Source organism: Meriones unguiculatus, chromosome 1 (assembly GCF_030254825.1).
Source record: "Meriones unguiculatus strain TT.TT164.6M chromosome 1, Bangor_MerUng_6.1, whole genome shotgun sequence".
Classification (NCBI taxonomy): Eukaryota; Metazoa; Chordata; class Mammalia; order Rodentia; family Muridae; genus Meriones; species Meriones unguiculatus.
In genome coordinates, this window is record NC_083349.1 from 100,166,252 (window position 1) to 100,183,495 (window position 17,244).

The window sequence follows — 17,244 nt, forward strand, 5'->3', positions numbered from 1 at the left end:
ACAGTGGTCCACAGAGGGAGCTTCCTAAAGAGGAGTACACTGGGTATGACACCCTATTGCTGTAAAGGACCAGATGTTAAATAATCAAGTCTACCCAACTTTGCCACTGTAGCACAGACCTACACAAGAATGAGTGTGACAGCTGTAATAAATTTGTGGCCACTGGAATTTGAATCTCATGTAATATTCACAGGTCACAAATTATTACTTTGATTTGTCTACTGATCAAGAGCCCTAGAGAAAGAGCCAAGGCCATACATTGACACCTGTTGACTCAGATTGGAAGAAACAAATTAATGTGCTAGAAAATTTTTCTGTATTCTTCTGATAAAAAATTCTTCTGATAAAATTATCTCTTTTACCTGGAGTTTCAAGCTATTATAGTTTTCTAACATAAGTTTGGGACTTTCTAAGATTGAAGTAGAAAATAAATTTCTAATCAGCAGAAGATCGCAAACACCAGGAGATATAAACCCTATATCTTGTGTCCTGGAGATGGCTAAAATAAATTCCATATTGGAGAAAGAAAGGGGAATCCCAAGAACATGAGCGAAAACATCTGAGTAATCCCACAAGAGCCTAAAGAGATATGATCCATGGCTAAGGAGAAAAAAGATTCAGCTTTGTCTTTGATTACCTTGAATGGGCCATGTCTAATTTGATTTGAACAAAAATTTGATTACTTAAATTAAAAATTTGAGGTTGATAAGCATACACAAATATTCTTACCTTTAAAGTCTTTATTACAACTTAACTTGTATGTACATCCACACATTAGTTGGCCTTTGTTTCAAGGCTAAAGTTTTAGATCTGTTAAATGGCCTTATAGTCATCTTTCACCAGTCATACCCACAGTTCTGGCAGGACACACTCTAAGTTAGTGTTTGAATGTTCTGAGAGCAGCAAACAGTAAACCCCCCCCCCAAAAAAAAAGGAGGAGGAGGGAGGAAACTGAGTGATCAGTGATTTATATTAGAATTCCTCACATGTCTCATCAGTCTTTTAGAGTCAACTCAGTCTCAGTATGATTTAGGTCTTTATTTTGTATGTGGGTCTAAGTGCACATGTATATGGAGAGACCAGGGGGTGAGTGTATGTGGGTGAGTGTGGGGTGGAGGCGGGACGGGGAGAAGAGCAGAGAGAGAGATTGGGGCTCATTGCTCATTGATTAGTTTAGGCAGGCTGGACCAGCACCTTCCAGAGATCAGCGTATCACACCTCCCACATTGGAATTACAAGGATGAAGCACCATGTACATCTTTTTGTAAAGTAGGTTCTGGAATAGATCCTTGCACAACAGGCACTTTACCAGCTGAGCTATAACCCTAGCCTGCGCGGTTTGTTGTTGTTTTAAGTCAAAGATAGCAGTCTCCTTTTTGGTAAATCTTTGTACTTAAATACTTTCATAATTTTTTTCATAGATCACTGCTAAATGTGAGGTTTATTTTCAACTCAAAGCATTTTTTCCTGAAGTTTTTTTTTTTTTTTTGCTTGTTTTAGTTTATTTTTGAGACAGGTTTTACCATGTAGACTAGGCTGGTCTTTAACTCACAGACATGCCTGCCTCTGCCTGGGAGGAATGCCAACACACCCGGGTCCTAAAGGTCTCCTTATATAATATGTTATGTTTTCATATTCAATCATTGAGTAAAGTTGGCCTATGAAGCCTGTGCTTCATAAAATATTTTTGACTCTGATATGAAAACTGTGTATAAATGTTTGAGTCAAAGACATTGATGGTGTTGGATGGAGAAAACTGACCCTGCTTGCTTTCTTGGTAGGATATCAGCAGTGTTTATCAGATCTTTGCAGACGAGGTGCTCGGTTCTGGCCAGTTTGGCATTGTTTATGGAGGTAAGCGATGATAGCCTTTTATATACTTATTCTAAATTGTAAAATTTTAGGACAGCTGTCATTCTTTTAGCTTACAATTCTGTCAAGTGCCCTTTTCCTCAAAGGCTGGTTTGCATCCTCTCATCATAGTCATTTTTTGTTAAAACTAAATTTCCCTTCATTTCATTTGCAAAGTTCTAAAAGTAACAGAATCAGGAAATTATTTTATAATAGTCTTTATTTCTCCCTGCAACTCATACATAAAGATGTGTTTGTGTTGGATTATTTGGCCTGTCTACTGGAGTATGTTCCCACTAGTTTTTAATACAAAGAAAGCATTCATCTTCTGTTGGCATGAATATTCTGTCATATCGGAATACCTGAACCCTTATTCTGCTCTGTGGTTAAAAATACTGATGAAACCCGTTTAACCTCTGTGTGTCTCAAGAAAAATTATTTTTTGTTTAGCTTTACAAGACAGTGTTTCTCTGTGTAACTCTGGCTGTCCTGGACTCACTTTGTAGGCCAGGCTGGCCTTGAACTCACAGATTCACCTGTCTCTGCCTCCCTAAGTGTTGGTATTATGGGCATGCTCCTCTCTTCGTCTTTTAATATAGCACATTTTCTTAGCTGAATCTTTGGATGTGAAATAGCCTTGCATTCCTGGAGCAAACCTATCTAATCACCATACATTATCTCTCTCAAATTTGATTTATTAATATTTTCTTAATTGTTAGTCTTGCCAGCCCACTTGCTCTGAGGACACTCTGTGTCTGCCTTCAAAGTGCTGGTATTTCAGATGGGTCCCCATGCCCACCCAGCATGTATGTATGCACTAAATGATTCAAACTCTGCTCTTCACAGACAACTTACTTTACATACTAATAAATAAAAATGTAGTTAGCATTTTTGCACTTCTCAATTCATGTAGAAAGCTCCTAAACTTTAGTTTGTTTTTTGTTGTTATTGTTGTTTTTGTCTGAGACAGTGTATCTCTTTGTAGTTGTTTGTCCTAGACTCACTTTGTAGACCAGGCTGGCCTCAAACTCACAGAGATCGGCCTACCTCTGCCTCCTGAGTGCTAGGATTAAAGGTGTGTGCCACTATGCCCTGCTTGTGTCTCAAAATCTTGATACTAGATCTGCTTAATGAAGGTAGTAAATTAATGAATTGCACTGCTCATAGTCTTATTGAAATTAATTAAAATTAATATGTATGTGAAAAAAATCCATAAACTATAATCAAAAATAAAATGTCAAACCTTTGCTGCCCTTGCACACTCTTTCAGTCTTACCCTTCTTTCACACTACCCTTGGAGGGAACCTTTCAGAACATCAGCATCTGATATTCACTTCTGTACATACAAAAACCATTGTCTGTGGTCCGTGTCCACCGCTCTTAGTGTATGCAAGCTGTTACAATCTCTTCTTGTTTGGGTAACCTGTATTCTAATTGTACTTCATTTCTTATTTCTTACAGTCATGCCTGCATGCCTCCATATTTTGCCTCTGCACCTTCTCTAGCCTTTGTTTCTTTAGTGAACAGGCTTATATGAATGGCTCTCTCAACTGCAGTAGTTTTCAACCTTCCTAATGCTGCAACCCCTTAATATAGTTCCTTATGTTGTAGCAACCCCCAACCACAAAATTATTTTTTGTTGCTACTTCATAACTGGAATTTTGCTACTGTTATGAATCATAATGTAAATATTCAATAATCAGATGGTCTTAGGAGACTTCTATAGAATGAGTATGTAAAAACTCCTCCCAAAGGGGTTGCAACCCACATGTTGAGAACTTCTGCTCTAATGTCTTTTCTCCCCATCCTACCTCTCTACTGAATTAGTAGATTGTGCTTCTGTAGTACTCCTGTGACATAATGGGCATTCTTCTACCATAGTGCCTGGAACTATGGGTTTCTCTCATCTCGCTGCTGAACTTTGAGGATGGCCTTAGAGATGCCTATGTTTTCCTTATATCTGCCATTATGCTTCACCCAGAACATGTGTAGGTTTTACACATGCAAAATATCTGTGGTTTGCGGCTTCAGATTTGTTCATTTTAGACTAGGGGTATCTCTGAAAGACCTCCCTAAGGAAAGAGAACATGGTCTGAAGTACTGTTAGCATCTTACCAAATACTCGTTTGTCTACTCTTTTAAAGTAGCCAAATTTTTAGGGCTGTGGCCTTGAAACAGTTAAGAATAATCTTCAAGTTAGTAGATTGGTAGAAAACAAGTCACATGCGTATTAAATGGAGCTAATAAACAAATGTGCCTGTTGTTTTCACCTCTTGAAGTGTAGCATTTAAGCAGTGACCCCACTTAATAGAGAGAAAATAACTTATGTGTTTTATTTAATGAATGAGATCCTGTTGCATACTTATTTTATACCTAGGCTATCAAGGGTCTGGTGTTTGAGAGTATACTGTAGTTGATCACTCTGCTGACTTAGTGAACCTAGGGTAAGATTCACTCGTACAGTACTTCCATCTGGGCAGTCTCAGAAGACTTGATCAGGGCATTTAAAAACTGGCACTTAATATGATCTGTTACTTCTCAGCAAGCAGGCTCATGAAGATGTTATGCCATTTCAGGTCATGAATCTGCGTTTGTTACGGGGCAGTACTACAGAGGAAGGCGTCACATTTCTTAAGAGTGTGGGAAAGAAAATGCAAGAATAAATACATAAAATTTCAGTCTATAGACAGCTTCCCAATGAAGCTTTTCTGTTATATGTGTGAGCTGCCAGCTTAACTCTTTTCTGTTCTTTAACAGGAAAACACAGAAAGACTGGAAGGGATGTGGCTATTAAAGTAATTGATAAGATGAGATTCCCCACAAAGCAAGAAAGTCAGCTTCGGAATGAAGTGGCTATTTTACAGGTAAAAAAATGCATATGCTTACATAGGCTTGAGTTTTGATTTATGGAATTTTGGATGAATATTTTAGATGATACTGACACAGATAGGTTTTGGGGATTTGTTTTGAACTTTTGAATATTGAATATTGCAAATAATTTTTTTCTTAAGATTATAATAATGTTTAAAGGGACTGTTATTATTTTATTCTGTAATACTACTTTGATTAGAACTTTTTTCCCCTGAGTGAAATCTCAAAAAATAAAGAAAAAATTCAGTAACTTCTGCTGTTTTTATCATGTCATTATTTTATCCATCAAATTCTCAGAAATGATGTGAATACACCAATTATAATAAAAATAAACACTGACTAAAAGTGTCTACCTTTTAACAGTAAAGTGTTCTATTAATTCAAAGTTCTTTGTACTCTATGTTCATTAAAAGTTTGGTGGTGTTTGGTTTGGTTGGGATTTTGTTGTTTTGGTTTTTATTGAAGCCAAGGTTTGCTATGTAGCCCAAGATAAGCTCATCTCACGGTGATTTCAGGCTTAAGTCTCCTGGGTGCTGGATTGCAGGTGTCACCTCCAGGCTCAACTTATTAAAGTCTATTTTACATATGTGTTAGCAAAATGTAAATCACATAAAATAAAGACCTAATGTTTTTATCTCTGTTGGGAGTTATCTAAAAGATAAATATTTAGCTTGATTGTTGTATCTTCTGTATGTTGTAAATAGTAATAGTAATAATAATATGCAAATACCCACTAGTTCATTTTGTGGCTTTTTCATGCTATTTAAGAAATCCCCATGTAATAGTTAATGCTGTCAGCCCTTCATCTGCTTGTGGAGAGTGATACAGCTGACTGCACCTAGGCTTCTTTGAAGGAAAGCAGTGTTTAAGCAAATATGTCTGATCCATTTCTTGCCTTCCCATCACTGGGAAGTAGCCATCACGTTTTCAAAGGAATGACAATCAGAAGTTTCTGTTCAGGTGGCCCTAGGCTCCTACCAAGCCTGCTTCCAACAAAGCTAACTTTAGGCAGAATACTAGTAGCATTTACATGGGCTCTGTGTCAGAGTGTATTGTTGGTGTTTTCTTACTGAATTTTAAAATCTTGCTGTACAACTAATTGTAAAGCAATAAACATAAGGATCTTTATGTAAGGGTTGATTTGTCTTTGGTTTTGATCACAAACAGAGCCTTAGACTGAGTACTGAACTTGGGAATTTTCAGTTAATGCACAGTGAATTCTGGTTGTTTGTATTGTGTTACAGTTAGGTGTTTAAGGATATCTCCAGAGACACTACTCTCATAAAAATTTATTTGGGGATGGAGTTTGTGTGTGTTTGTTTTGGAGGGTGGAGTTCGTGTGTGTGTGTGAACTTGTGACTTTAGGTATTGCTCAGCAGTGTGTAAACTCAACAGAATCTATATGTATATATAGTTTAAAGATGAACTTCAACATGCTTTGAATATGAGACAGTGTAGCATGAACTTACACTACAAATACTTTATAAAACAAAATTTTCACATCATACCTTATTTACTGAATTGGTTCCATAAGATTTAGTCAGTGAACATTCCAGATAAACTTTTCAAATAGATTGCAGAGAATCTTGTTATAGTCTCACAGTCTAGCCACCCTTTACATGTACCTTGTGACACACACATAATAAAAGGAGTGTTTATAAGAGAATGAATAAGGAAGGCAGAAGGGATTTGTGAAGATTAAAACTGGAATCAATAAAGAAAACACAGTAAATCCAGATGTGAATTCTATGTATGGGAGGTAAGAGAAGGTATGTAAAAGTAGGCAACCTAAGCTGAAAAACAAAAACATTGTGGAAAGAAGACAGAACAGAAGATGGGAAGAGTCTCTCCCTTCCATGAATCAACTTTCCAGTATACAACTGGGAAAAATACCTGTGATTCTTGTTGTAGATTTTATTTTATATGCTTTTAGTTTACTTTCTAAATGTTTTTATTCTTTATTACTATTGCATATATACATGCCAATTTATAAATATAATCTGCTGGTTTCACTTAGTATTGCTCCCGTGTATGTGTGCTTAGGGTTCCCACTTGGGATTGGACCTACGGGGGCTCGGCCCTGGAGCAGACTGATTCTCCCTGTCCCTGTAGCCATTATTTGCCTGTAGCTCGTCACTTAGGGGTAGGCCTTCGGAGTTTTTCCTTATCCATGTTGGCATGTCACCTGGTAGAGTCATTGTGTAGGTCTTGTTTAGGCAGCCATATTGTTAAATTTCACAGATGTAGCTTCCCTGTCATATTTAGACACTGTCTCACAACAGGTATCCTGGTCTTCTGGCTCTTGCACATTTTCTGAGCCTTCAGTGTAGGAGTTGCACTGTAGGTATGTCAGTTGGCATTGAGTACACTATGGTCAGTTGATCTTTGCATCTGGACCAGTTGTGCATTTTTTTTAATGGTCTCTGTCTAATGCAAAAAGACACAGCTTCTTTGAGGAGAGGTGAGAGTAAACTATTTTTCTTTCTATCCTGTATATTCATATAGCCATTGTAGAGGTTTAGGTGGCTTCAAGTAGATGAGTTCTCTACTGAAGTTGATCATCTAAATACCCTGCCACTTCTCTTCAGAATCTCCACCATCCTGGGATTGTAAATCTGGAATGTATGTTTGAAACCCCAGAACGAGTCTTCGTAGTGATGGAAAAACTTCATGGAGATATGTTGGAAATGATTCTGTCCAGTGAAAAAAGTCGACTTCCAGAACGAATTACTAAATTCATGGTCACACAGGTATTTTAACTGTACCTTGAAACTAGTAAAACTAAGAGAATTAAACAACACCATTTTTATATATTGGAAAACTAAGAATTGGTATCCTTAATGAAAGTGAAACAATAATACAGCTACATCTTGATTAAATATAGTGGAGTTTTGAAGTTATTATACAATTAAAGAAGTTACAGTGGAGTCTAACTGATTTTCTACATATTAGAGCCCTTTGTAGGGGTAGGGTGACTTTTAAATTTTATTCTTATTTTATATGTATGAGTGTTTTGCCTGCGCATATGTGTGCATGGTGCCTGTGGAAATTAGAACAAGTCAGAGTTCAAGCAGTTATGAGCTGCCTTGAAGGTACTGGGAACAGAGCCTGATCCTCTCAAGCAGAGCAGCTTGTACTTGACTTCTGTGCCAGCTCTCCAGGTCTTCAGTTAGCGTGTAAAGTAGGGAGTTTCGTTATGGCATTCATACCTGTTTGTCATCGTACATTGTTCTCAGTTGCTCCTCTCAAAACCTTTTTCCTAACAGATACTTGTTGCCTTGAGGAATCTACATTTTAAGAATATTGTGCACTGTGATTTAAAGCCCGAAAATGTGCTGCTTGCATCAGCAGAGCCATTTCCTCAGGTGAGTCTCTCTCTAGAACCTGATTAATAACAATTTTGAGAACATTTACAGAGTACCTCCAATTACAAAGAGCACTGAGTGTACACCACCGTAGTGTCTAACTGCCAGTTTGAGTCAGCAGCTAAGCCATTTAAATTCAGACTTTACTATTGTATCGCTGCTATTCATTTAAAATTTTTCAGAGGTAAGTAGGTCTCAAGGAACAAACTTTTGGGTTTCTTTGGGGGGATCCATTTTTATAATTATGTATATGTGGCTCCCGACCACACAGCTCTTCAAATATCTGAACAGAGGAGTCCAAGATTCAGTTATGACACATCACGTTTTATTCATAAGACATGTATCATGACATATACTAGAAACAGCAAGCAGCATTTGAATATGCTTCCACCTCTGTTCTCCAATAACTATTTGTACTGTTTTTACAGACATCAAATCCCTTCTCTCCCAGTTTACAGTAATACTTTCCCTAAGTCACTTTCTCAGTCAGAGTATTTCCTCTGAGAAGTACTTGGCATTGCCTATTGAGCATAGCTGCAATCATAAATAACCAAAATCTGATGTCATCTAAAATGATTCAACAAGTAAGTGCCAAACCCATCACACTTCCTGAAGAGCCTTCCTGAGGAAAACACGGTGGTGCTTGTGGGCACCTTCACATGTAGCCCTGTTCAACTCTAAACCAACTGGAGTAGCTAGCCTGTCAGCACAGAAGGCTCTTGCTCCTATAGCTTTTTTACTGTGTGCATCATCATCATCATCATCATCATGAGCCTTGTTTTACTTCCCTGCTGATAAGTAGCATCCTTGGCGACAAATATTTCAAGATTAAACAAAATGAAGGGTGCTTCCAAGTCCTGTAGCTTATTTTTCATGTGGGAAACATTGAGTACTTTTATATGTCTAGACACTAGAGGCCACTGAGGATTCAAAACAGAAACACAACTTACATACAGAGAAGAGAGAAGGGATTCCCTTACAAGTGATTGAAGATTAGCACCCTCCCTCTATCTCATCACAACAACAAAACTGAATATTTGCTCCAAGAGTCTGACAGTTTACGTTCTGGAAGATAGAGTACAAATTTTTAAAAAATAAATGCTAGGATAGCTTTTCCTACTACTGTAGTATCACAGGGCTACAGATGTATCTAGGTGCCTCCAGGGAAGTGTTATTTCAGTTTCCCTGTCTATAACTTTTTTATATAGTTAGTACCTTTGGTTAAGTGCATTGAGCGTATCTAAGGACGGATATTGACACATACTCAATTTCCAGGTAAAGTTGTGTGACTTCGGGTTTGCACGCATCATTGGTGAGAAGTCATTCCGGAGGTCAGTGGTGGGAACTCCAGCCTACTTGGCCCCTGAGGTCCTCAGGAGCAAAGGTTACAACCGTTCTCTAGACATGTGGTCAGTGGGAGTCATCGTCTATGTGAGCCTCAGTGGCACATTTCCGTTCAACGAAGATGAAGATATAAATGACCAAATCCAAAATGCTGCATTTATGTACCCACCAAATCCATGGCGAGAAATCTCCAGTGAAGGTAAAAATGAAGTTTCAGGTTCACCATTAATCTTAGATCTTTGTGATCACAAAGCATCCTCTCTTTTCATCTCCCTGATTCGTTGCCAATCTTTGAGCACTTTATTATATTATTATTATTATTATTATTTCATTTTTACTTTTGAGATAGGGTCTCACTTTGTAGCTCTTGCTGGCCTAGAACTCACCATGTAGACCAGGCTGACCTCAAAATCAGAAAGATCTGCCTGCCACTGCCCCCAGGTGCTGGGATTAAAGCTGTGCAACACTGCAAGGCCAAGGCCAAGCACTCTACTTTTTTAAATTACTTAATTTATGTATTTATTTACTTTACATCCCTATCATAGGCCTCTCCCTCCTCTCCTCCCACTCTCCCTCATTCTTCTCCCTATCCCTTCTCATTTACTCCTCAGAAAAGAGGACGCATATCCCAGCACATCAAATCGCATCAGGACTGAGTACTTCTTCCCCTGTGGCCGGGCAAGGCAGCCCCACCAGGGGGAAGTTATCAAAAAGCAGGCAACAGAGCCCATGTCAGAGTCAGCCCCTACTCCTGTACTAGGGAACCCTCATGAAGACTGAGCTGCCCATTGCTACATATATGTAGGGGGCCGAGCATGGTCCATGCATGGTTCCAAGCATTCTACTTTTAAATTGTTTTCCTTTATTTTTCTCATAATTTTTAGGTATGGCAGTAACCCAGGCCCCAGCAGCCTAATCCAGAAAATACTTAAGTATCTTTTCCCTGTACTGCCCACTAGCCTCTTCTTTAGTTAGTCACTGCTACTAGTTCCATTTGCAGGAAACAGTTATTTCATCCATTTTGGCTTCCCTTTAGCCACAGCAGCTATAAGGTTCTGATACGGCCCTTGCTAAGCACCTTTTCGCCTCACCTCCTACTTCTTACAGAATAGTTTCGTACTCTTTCTTAAACTCTTTTCTGCATCTTGCTTGGGACTACTGCCAACCCCTCCTCCTCACTACTACAAATCAAAGGCTTCCTAACTTGTGACTGACCTGTGCATCCTCCTGACCTACCCCTTCTCCAAGCTATTAAGATCTAGTTATGCTAACAGTTGGAAATTTTTTTCTTAGGGATATGTTTTGGTAATTAGTTCTTCCAGTCTTCAGTACCTTGTAAATCCCTTGAATGGATACTTTTAATCCATGCACTTTACACCTAGAACGGGCTTTTGATCTCTTACACAGAGGCTCCATGCTATATTCAGTCTGTACAAGCCAAGCCTGAGTCAGGACTGTTGGCATACACTAGTAATCCCAGGACTATGGAGGTTTCAGAGTTTTATACAAGACAGTTCCTCGGGAAAGGGGTGGGGAGAAAAGTCAGGGAAGAGAAATGAAATTGGTCCTCTTTAATGATGCGAGTATGCACTCCCCTTGTATGCAGTAAAGTACTACCTAGGGATATCCACACCTGGGTTTAGCCAGCCCTTGGAATGAATAGGACTTTTTACCATGTCAGATGACAGTCTGATAAGTACTCCACTAAACTTGGAGGAGTGTGAGGAACAGCAGTGGTCTGCCAGGTTACATTCACTTTGTAACAGAAAGGCTAAGGTCTAGTAGGAAGCTTTGATGCTCAAAGCTGTCTCAGATCTAAAGGCAGTATGGCCCACAGACCTCCTGTCATTCACTTGACCATTTCTAGGTTCTGACACAGCAAGTGAAATGAAACACTTCCTGAAATTGATGCAGTGGACAATATTAACAGTAAATGAGGGTTTGATGATTTTGAAACACATAGGTTATAAAGTTATTAGGGAAAGTCTTTGCAGGTTGGGACTAAGCTTTCATATCATTATTCCAAACATGTCTTATAGCCTGTGGTCAATATTTAGTTTTATGGTCTCAGTGTTTCAATTTCTCTAAAAAAACTGAATAAAATGTGCTGAGTTTTCACCATAAATACCAAATTACCCCTAATCTGTTCACTAAAACCTGAACAGTGTGAACTTTTGTTATTGTTGCCACTTCATTCTATTTGTGCAAGGAGACTGACTTCTGCCATCTTTTCAGACCAAGTCAGGGAAGACAGAGCATGGTGTTATCATTGTAAGAGAAAAAAATCATCTGAAATCAGAGCTTACTTTGTTCACCCTTAAAATATAGTAGTGAACACTTAGCACCTGTACATTAAACACATTTCAACTTTTATATTAAGCTCATTTCATCTTCTCAACAGTGCATTGTGTAGATGAGGAAACCAAGGTACCACATAGTTTAGAAACAGATTGTGTTACACTATAGTATGGCATGCATGAGCCTAGCAGTCTGGCTTTGCTGTATCCGTGTAACCCACACTCTGATTGCCTCCTGAATAACATAAAAAGTTGGCACTCGTACTTACTACAGGGAGCATTTGTGGGTCACTTCTGTGTGTTAAGTTTTATAGACTTGAGAAGCAGAAATTTCTCCATGCCATCTTTCTGTGAATCAAACTGCTGTTCTGCAGACAGAATCACAAGTTTAGGTTCAGTACCCCTAAACTCATATATCTAATTTTGTCTTTTCATCTAGCAATTGATTTGATAAACAACTTGCTTCAAGTGAAGATGAGAAAACGTTACAGTGTTGACAAATCTCTTAGTCATCCTTGGCTACAGGTAAAAAAAAAAAAAAAAAAAAAAAGTATTGTGCATCTCAGCCTTCTGTAACTTTGTCTCCACTAGTGAACCCACTCTAATAGCAACAGGTTCAGCACATTCCTTGGGATAATCTAGGCCCTCTTTAGTCATTATCTGTGCTATGGTCTCTGAGCTGCTCACATTTTTTCTTCTTTTTAAGGTTGACATGGTATGCTGTTCAATATATTTTACTTTAAGTGCTCACTAAAAGATTTGTGTTTGGCCTGATTTGTCCATGAGTTATTACAGAGATTTGTCCCAAGACAAAAATCCACACTTGAGAATGAGCAGAGAAGCTGAGCACTATTGTATAAGAAATGAGGGAGCAGAGTAACATTAACAGATGCATTTCTGGGCTCAGTGGTTAGTAAGTTAGTCAGATCATACATTCCAAGCCCTTCCCCTGTTTTGAACAGTTAAGATGTATGCCTCTAGCCATGCAGAACAATGTCTTCATGGTGGTTATTGTCAGCTAGCTCAAAAGCCTAAGAGAATTTTCCAGAAACTACTTCTTTCCTTTATTAAAGACTTTATATTTTAAGATTTATCTTTAAGATTGCTAGTTTAAAATACTATATACTAAGACTCAGGAATGAGTTGGCAGTTGTGTAACTAAGCTTGTAAACAAAACAAGGATCTAGTGGTGTTTAGTCTATTTTATGGTTCATAATCATTTTTTTTTCCTCCTAGGACTATCAAACTTGGCTTGACCTCAGAGAATTTGAAACTCGCATTGGAGAGCGTTACATTACACACGAAAGTGACGATGCTCGCTGGGAAATACATGCATACACACACAACCTCGAATATCCAAAGCATTTCATTATGGCCCCCAATCCAGATGATATGGAGGAAGATCCTTAATTATCAGTGAGCTAACTTCAGTAAGGAAGGATTCCATTTCAAGAGCAGATACTTTGATGCATAACTGTTGTTCTCTGCAGGCTACGTTGCAAGGAGGCAGAGTCATGAGGAAATAATATGACTTGGTGGCACTAGTACTGAAGCTCATGATGAGTAGGTACATGAAGGGAACCTGAGTAATAAAATCACATCATGAAATCAAAATGAAACTTGTTATAAATTTTTGTAGCATAAGCAATAACTGGTTCTGTAATTTTTTGTTAATCCTTTACATTAGCACAATGTGAATTAGCACTTAATTTATCTCTCCTTTGCTGTTTTTACATCATCTTTTCTAAAAACCTATGACTGTCTAGTTATTGCTTATAAGGTTGATTACTCAGCGGGATTGTAGTTAAGCAGTAACTATGAGGCTAACAATATATGGCTTTCTGCTGTTGGAGGCATTCATTCTTCCAGGATCCCTATAAACACTGTACTGCTAACCTTTTGAGGGATGTATCTTTAATTATGGACTCTATAACATAAAAGTCACCTTTTCTATGTTGCAGTAGCCACTAGGATAATTGGACAATTGGAGTTACAAAAAGGAATCACCGAGCTCTGCCGCTGAACACCTATGTTCTCAATTGACAACATCATGGTTTAAGCCAACAGTCAGTGTGTATAGCTCTGCATTTAACTACATAATTTATCCTCACCTGGGGTTGAATAATTTATAGGCAAAATTAAATACATACTAAAAAGGAAAGCTAGTACAGGGTCAGTAAAGGTCATTATACATTAAGTATTATCTTTTCCTTCTTCCCTTAGCCTTTGGATAGAATTGCAGTTATCTGAAATTAGTGTTTTATTTTGAGCAGTTTGGAGGAGTGGGTAAAGTCAGACATGAAAGTTCAGTTTATTGAGGTGGGATCACATCACCAGTACAGCTTTGAAGGAAGAGTAAGAACACTTTACACGTCAGCCCCAGCGGCCAGCTCTTTTCGTAGTACCTATTACTGTAGGTTCAGGATCCCTGCTTTGAACTGTTGTATACCAGAACAGTCTCGGTTTGCCAGATACTGAAATGTTTGCAGAGGCCACTGGTTGAGCATCCCTGACTCTTAAGCCTGAAATCCTCCAAAATCCAGAAACTTTAGAGTTCAGTAAACTTCACATTTCCACATTAGCAATATTCTAACCCGTGCTTTACCTAAAGGATCCAGGACTATCCTCTCATTAGAAAAACAGTAGCTGCTGTTTGTTTTTCTTTTTTTTGATGTTTTTTTGTTTGTTTGTTTGTTTTTCATTCCTCAGTGGTCACCAAGAATAGATTTTTGTTGTTGTTGTTTTTCCTTCCCTCTACTAAGAGCAAAGTAGAGTCAGAAAACCTGAGTTTAAGTCTTAGCATCTTTTTTTTTTAGGTCTGTTGGGCTGGGCAGGTGACAATAGCTTCTCAGTCTGTAGAGTGGAGATCATAAACTCTGCTTCTCCTTTCCTCGGTGTGGCTGTGGAGATGGCATGTGTGGACATTCTGACAATCTGGAACGTCAGTGCTGTCAGTTACCACTGACTGAGATAGCAAAGGAAATACTGTGTGGGAGCAGACCAAGACTGAGAGTGCCTTTAAGGATGAGAAAGAGCTACAGGGATCTAGCTAAAATTTAAAATGGCCTTGAAAAAACAAACATTATGTGGTGCCTGTGTTGTAAGTTTTTATGTTTTAAATGGACCTCACAGTAGCCACATGGCTAAGTACATTTAGAGAAGTTGAGGCACAAGGTTAGCTGTTAAAATTCATTGAGTTTTAATATGGATTTAACCCATGCCTGTGTCCCAAGTCCCTTTAACCATCTCAGCCATTGCTGATGTACTGTACATCTGTAAGTATCTCCAGGGGACTATCCACCCTCTCTCTGTAATTGTTCTCATACAGCAGTTGTGCTAGGTCTGTTTGACCAACATGTACAAGGTGGAACTATTTTGTGTCACTAGGCAACGCACTGTGGCTTACCTGTGAGGAGAAAGCTAACTGGAGTGACTGTGTGTTGGCTGTACTTCTGACTTTGCAAGCCGTGAAATTCATTGCACTCTTTGTTTTTGTTGAAGGCCTGTGCTGGCTAAAGAGCCTGCAATAGTATGGAGTTGATTAACAACTCTATTGTTTAGCCTACATAACCTTTTGTCTTTGTCTTAAAGCCAAGTTGTGTTTGCATAAAAGTAATTGTTTCTTAGAAACATGTGATAATTTTCAAAGTAGTGTATAATGACACTGTTTAGTACATTTTATATTTTTTGTTACATCCCACTTTTTGTAAATATTCTCAAACTTGATAATAAAATGTATTTCTCTATCACCATATTTTCCTATGTGAAAACCTTAGCCAGTCTGTAGTACAAGTACCCCAAGGGAATTTGATTTGGTTGTAAAACTTTCCCTAGGCCTGAGTAATAGAAGAAATTTTAAATAGGGCTAATGCTACATGAGCACTGATTGTATTTATCTACCCCCTGCCAAAGAAAAGCTTTTAAAAAGTCATTTCAGTTGTATCCTGCATTTGAGATAATTATCTAGAGGGTTCACTTATTGGAATGCAAGTACAAAGAATAATGATAATTAAAATCTTCAGTAACTATTGCACATATTCAAGCATTGCAACTGCCAGAAGACTTAAAAAATTAAATGTCTAATATGAAATATAAATTTCTAGAATTTGATAGAAGGCAAGACCAGGCTTTTCCCTCTTAATTATAAAAACTTAAAACTATTATGTGTTTGGGAGGAGCCCATTGTGGATATTACCTAGTCCCTGAAAACAAAACACAAACAGTGGATATCGGGATAGAAAAGTAGAACAGAGCAATTAAGACTGGCCTGAGGCTAGGCAGCATCAGGCTGGAGGATGATGCTCTTGGAAGCTAAAGAACCTGATGCACGAACAGAAGAGCTCCAGATTGGATACCCAGCCCCACAGTGTGCCTGTAACCCAGTAAGACACTGCTGGGGAAGGGGTTGACCCGAGATCTTTTGCCAAATTAAAGAGCTATGAATTCCAAGAGAGATGCTGTCTCAGAAAATAAGGAGAAAAGCAGTGGAGAAAAAAAGCACCCGCCATCAACCTCCACATACAAATGTAATGCCTAAAATGTCATAGGTTACTACTATAACTATAGGTGCTGTGGCTGAAATGTGCACTTACCACATACTAATTAAATACAGCCTTGTTCCTTCTTTTCTTACAGACTGAGACACAGAATGTTAACACCATTCTCAGCTAAGCAGTAGCAGGAATAAAAATCAGTGACACACCATTCTGCCAATGACTTCAATGCACTTAAACCTTAAGGTCAAGACATGGCTGCCACTGTTCCCTCTAACCTCCTCATCAGATTGTGCTGCTGATAAACACTTCCCAAGAAATCCCTTTACAGTACTAATACAAAGGTTCTGTGGACCACCTTAACACAACTAAAATTTTATATTTATCTGAGTACAGCAAGGAAATGAGCTCAGCTTAGGAAATTGTTCCTCCTGATTAATAATACTACTCCTAACTCTTGTTTCAATAAAGTTAGATTTCCTGCAGTTTTTAACTAGATTTTTATTACTTCTTTAGGTTCAGTCTTCACTTACATCCACAGAAGCACATGTGACCCTTCCGAATAAGCTTCTAGACTGGAGAAGTCATGGCTGGCTCCTTACCAGCCACTCTTCCTTCATCTCTGAGCATGTGCACACCACAGAGGAGAAAGCTAAGTCTACACTAGCATATGCAGTTAATTATCTCCTTCAGCAAAACTGATCATAACTGGACAAACTCTCACGTCAACTCTGTCACACTCTTTTATTACCTCAACCTTAGAGATCCTTCTATCAATCAGAATATACTGTTTCTCACCATTTTAAAAAGAAAATATCTAGACCTGTTGACTCAGATACCTGGAAGTAGCCATTTACCTTATTTCCAACAAATCAATCAGTGCTGGTATGTGTTTTTAGAAACTACACAGAAATACAGCAACTAGTTTGATTAAAAGAAACAATTTTACAATACACTACTTCAGTAGGTTGAAAACAGTTATACCAAGAGTTAGTTATAACCTTGAACATTTTACCATTCTAG

General features: G+C 38.3%; 1 protein-coding gene across 1 annotated transcript in view; it reads left to right on the plus strand.

Annotated features, from left to right (window-relative positions):
• Positions 1-15,477, plus strand: part of Prkd3 (protein kinase D3) — a 70,463-nt gene extending 54,986 nt beyond the window's left edge. Inside the window, exons 13-19 of the mRNA XM_021634344.2 lie at positions 1,782-1,854; positions 4,609-4,715; positions 7,311-7,472; positions 7,989-8,087; positions 9,363-9,630; positions 12,168-12,253; positions 12,965-15,477. Of these exons, the coding sequence (XP_021490019.1) occupies positions 1,782-1,854; positions 4,609-4,715; positions 7,311-7,472; positions 7,989-8,087; positions 9,363-9,630; positions 12,168-12,253; positions 12,965-13,138 (969 nt within the window). The 3' untranslated portion in view covers positions 13,139-15,477. The remainder of the gene's footprint in view (positions 1-1,781; positions 1,855-4,608; positions 4,716-7,310; positions 7,473-7,988; positions 8,088-9,362; positions 9,631-12,167; positions 12,254-12,964) is intronic.
• The last annotated feature ends 1,767 nt before the right edge of the window (positions 15,478-17,244 follow it).